Genomic DNA, 4,431 nt, shown 5'->3' with positions numbered 1-4,431 from the left:
CCTAAATATGGTTGTATGCTAATTAATCGGTAAGTTTACTTTCTTGTTATTCGGACTTACTAAGCATATAAATGCTTACCCCCTTTTCTTTTCCCTGTTTTACAGAGCTCGTGGACTCGTGAAGTTTGGAAGCCAGTTGGAGAATCAACACACTATCGACTTGTTCTACTTTGGTATATAGATACTTTTATTTTATTTAATGGCATGTATAGGATTTTTGGTTATTTTGTTATAAATGTCATTTGGCTAGCCAATGTAAGGGCCTAAATGGTATACTTATTCTTTTATATAAGGCCATGAGATATGGCTCGTATTGATGTAAGTAGTAAACCTACTAATGATGCATATTTATGTTTAAATGTTTCATGAGATATGATGATGAAGTTTATCATGAATGGATGCTTGAAAATGGGACTTAATAATTTGAGAGTGGACATAGCATACAATGGTATATGGTTAAAACATGGCCTAAGTATAAAATGCGCTATGTTAACCCCTAATGCGAAAAGGATAATTTAGCATGCACTAAACCGATGAGATGAGGTTAGCATGCAATGAGTTATGTCAAGGTTGTCTAAGAGTATAATTAGGCCATGTTATATATCATTGAAATCTCTAAGTGTGTAAAAATGATAGAGGGTGACCAAAGGCTTGGAAAATAGCCCTGAAATGGTCCACACAGGTAGACACACGGGCATGTGTCTAGGCCGTGTGTGACACACGGTCAACCCGCATGGCCGTGTTGCTTGACCGTGTGTCGCCTACACCTAAAATTTTATGTCAGTTTGCATGGTAGTAAACACATGGGCAAAGACACGGTCGTGTGTCTCAATCGTGTGGAGGCCATAGCCTAGCACACGGGTGTGTGCCTTGGCCGTGTGCCTTAAAATGAATGATGATGTTATAAATAGAATGTCCGGGTTTTGGACAAAGTTGAGGACACGGGAGTATCTAAGCCGTGTGAGGGAAATAGGCCAGGGACACGGGCGTCTGCTTGGCCGTGTGGAAATCCCTGTAGGTTCAAACTGAAAAATAAATCTGAATAATTCAGCACGAGTGGGACACACGGGCGTGTCCCTAAGCACACGGGCGTGTGCTTTCCCTCCACATGGGCATGTAAGGCATAACTCTAGTAATTTTTCTAGAATTTTCTATAGTTCTCGGTTTAGTCTCGGATCGCTTTTAATGTATGTTTTAGGCCTCGTATGCTTATAATAGGGACACTATGATGTTGTTTGATTGGTTGTAAATTAGAATGAAATTTTATAACCCGTTTTTTCAAAAATGTTCGAGTATATGTCTGGTAACGCCTCATACCTTGTCTCAGTCTCGGGTACGAGTAATGAGTGTTACATTTAGTGGTATCAGACCTACAGTTTAGTCGATTCTTGGACTAATGTAGCATGTATTGAGTATAGCTATACATGTCATTATACAAGTTATGATTGTGTGACATCTTCTAACCATTTCTAATTGTATTTGAATATAGTAAAGGTCTTCCAATCAAGCCCAAGATGAGTCCAAGGGAGTCGAGAGCCATGCTCCAACTTCCGTACAACGAGCTGTTTCTAGTAGTAGCAGAAGGCCTATGTCTGAAGGCCGAGAAGAGGCAAGAGTTGCCTTCTTCGAGATGATGGATGAATGGTTTGGGGATTATTTGAGAAACGGCCCCAATATACCACGACATCCTCCACCCCTCTGCTCGGCCTGAGAGAGAAGTGCCACAGGGTATGGCACCCGCGAGAATTGGTAAAGCCGCAGTAGACAAACTTAGAAAATATGGGGCTAAAGAGTTTAGAGCTAAGGTTGACGATGATGCTGAAGGAGCTGAGTTCTGCCTCGAGAATACTGTGCGAATGCTGGATGAATTGTCATATACACCTGAGGAATGCTTGAAGTGTGTTGTATCTCTTTTGAAAGATACAACATATCATTGGTGGAAGACAGTATCCTTAGTTGTACCAAAGGAAGACATTACGTGGGAGTTCTTCCAAGCTGAGTTTAAAAAGAAATACAACAATCAAAGGTCTTTGGATCCGAAGCGGAAGGAGTTCCTGGAACTCAAACAAGGAAATAAGACTGTGTTAGAGTACGAAAAGGAATTCGTGAGGTTAATTCAGTATGCAACGGAGTGGGTCCGATCAGAGACAGAAATGTGTAAGCGCCTTGAGGAAGGCTTGAATGAGGAAATTAAATTACTGATTGGGATCCTTGAGATAGAGAATTTACCACATTAGTCGATCGGTCTAAGAAGGCTGAAGAACTAAACAATGGAAGAAAGCAAGCTAAGAGAGAAGCTCGAGTTTCAAGTAAGAGGTCTAGCGGTAGAGCACACTCCTTCCCCACAAAGAAATTGAGAAGTCATCAAGAACCCTCCACTTCATCAGTGGGATATTCAGGTAGAGCAAGAGCTCCAAGCAACATAACCCTAAGTCTTCTTCCTTTATGATAACTAGTGTGGGAAGCGTAGAGGATCAAAAGCCAAAGTGTAAAAGCTGCAACAAATTCCACTTCAGAGAGTGTCGAATGAAGAGTGGTGCATGTTTCAGATGTGGGCCTCTTGACCATTCTTTTAGAGACTACCCGGAGCGAGCAAATAAAGAGGTTGAATTAGCTCCACAGCCAAATGCTCTTATTTTTTGAGGTAGACCTCCGAGACATCCCGGAAGTGCAAGTGGCAATCAAACTATTGCCAAGAACGCTACTGCAAAATCAAAGGCTCGAGCCCCGGTAAGAACTTATGCAATACACGCTCGAGAGGAAGCCTCAACTCCCAATGTCATCACGGGTACATTTTCTATTTATAATACTCATGTCATTGCCTTAATTGATCCAGGCTCAACCCATTCTTATATTTGCATAAAATTGGTGTCTAACATGGATATGTCTGTAGAGCCTATGGAATTTGTGATTAAGGTGTCAAACCCTCTAGGCAAGTCAGTCCTAGTTGATAAAGTCTGTAAGAATCGTCCCTTGACGATTCAAAGTCATTGTTTTTTGGCTAATCTTATGTTATTACCATTCGATGAGTTTGATGTAATACTTGGCATGGATTGGTTAGTTGTGCATGATGTGATTGTAAATTGTGGTAGCAAGTATATTAAATTGAAATGTTCAGATGTTGAGATTCTCCGGATTGATTCAAGCGAATTGGATACTCCGCCGGTTGTGATTACCTCAATGATGGCTCAAAGGTATATGAGAAAGGGATATGAAGCCTACCTTGCTAAAGAATCTGAGTTGAAATTGGAATCGGTACCGATAGTATGCGAGTATCCGGATGTGTTTCTAGAAGAGCTACCCGGATTGCTTGCCATTAGAGAAGTAGATTTTGGTATTGAACTGGTGTTTGGGATAGCTCCTATTTCTATTGCTCCGTATAGGATGGCACCAACCGAGTTGAAAGAGTTAAAAGTACAGTTGCAAGAACTGATAGATAAAGGTTTTACAAGACCGATTTTTTCACCTTAGGGTGCTCCAGTACTATTTGTAAAGAAGAAAGATGGTTCTATGAGGTTATGTATAGACTACCGGCAACTCAACAAGGTAACTATCAAGAATAAGTATCCGTTGCCGAGGATTGATGATCTGTTTGATCAATTGAGGGGAGCTACTGTGTTTTCTAAGATAGACCTAAGATCTGGCTACTACCAGTTGGGAGTTAAAGGGTCGGACGTGCCTAAGATCATTTTTAAGACGAGGTATGGTCATTTTGAGTTCCTGGTCATGTCTTTTGGTCTAACGAATGCCCCAGCTGCATTTATGGACTTAATGAATCGTGTTTTTTGACCATACTTAGACAAGTTTTTCGTTGTGTTTATTGATGATATCCTGATTTATTCCAAGGACAAGACTGAGCATGCGGAACATTTGAGAACGATTTTACAGACCTTACGGGACAAACAATTGTATGCTAAAATTAGCAAGAGTGAGTTTTGGCTCCAAGAAGTTGGGTTCCTCGGTCACATTATGTCGGGTGATGGCATCTGAATTGATCCAAATAAGATATTTGCTATTGTTGAGTGGAAGCCGCCGAAGAATGTAACCGATGTTAGAAGCTTTTTGGGCTTAGCCGGTTACTATCGACGCTTTGTAAAAGGATTTTCGATGATTACAACTCCTTTGGCGAGATTGCTGCAAAAAGATGTTAAGTTTGAATGGTCAGAGAACTATTAGCAGAATTTTGAAAAATTGAAGACGCTACTAACCGAAGCTCCAGTTTTAGTACAATTCGAGCCGGGAAAGGAATTCGTGGTCTTTAGTGATGCATCCTTAAATAGACTGGGTTGCGTGCTTATGCAAGAGGGAAAAGTAATAGCATATGCTTCGAGACAACTAAAGCTGCATAAGAAAAATTATCCAACACACGACTTGGAGCTAGCTGCCATTGTATTTGCCTTGAAGATTTGGAGACACTATTTGTATGGTGAA

At 40.8% G+C, this 4,431-nt stretch overlaps 1 protein-coding gene across 1 annotated transcript; it reads left to right on the top strand.

Annotated features, from left to right (window-relative positions):
* The first annotated feature begins 1,730 nt into the window (after positions 1-1,730).
* On the top strand, positions 1,731-2,237 carry LOC108472889 (uncharacterized). The gene has a single exon (XM_017774451.1). The coding sequence runs from the start codon at positions 1,731-1,733 to the stop codon at positions 2,235-2,237; it is 507 nt and encodes a 168-aa protein (XP_017629940.1).
* Positions 2,238-4,431: the final 2,194 nt, after the last annotated feature.

Source organism: Gossypium arboreum, chromosome 12, assembly GCF_025698485.1.
Source record: "Gossypium arboreum isolate Shixiya-1 chromosome 12, ASM2569848v2, whole genome shotgun sequence".
Taxonomy (NCBI): Eukaryota; Viridiplantae; Streptophyta; class Magnoliopsida; order Malvales; family Malvaceae; genus Gossypium; species Gossypium arboreum.
The sequence above is the reverse complement of the archived record's forward strand: the minus strand, read 5'-3'. Positions and strand labels throughout refer to the sequence as shown.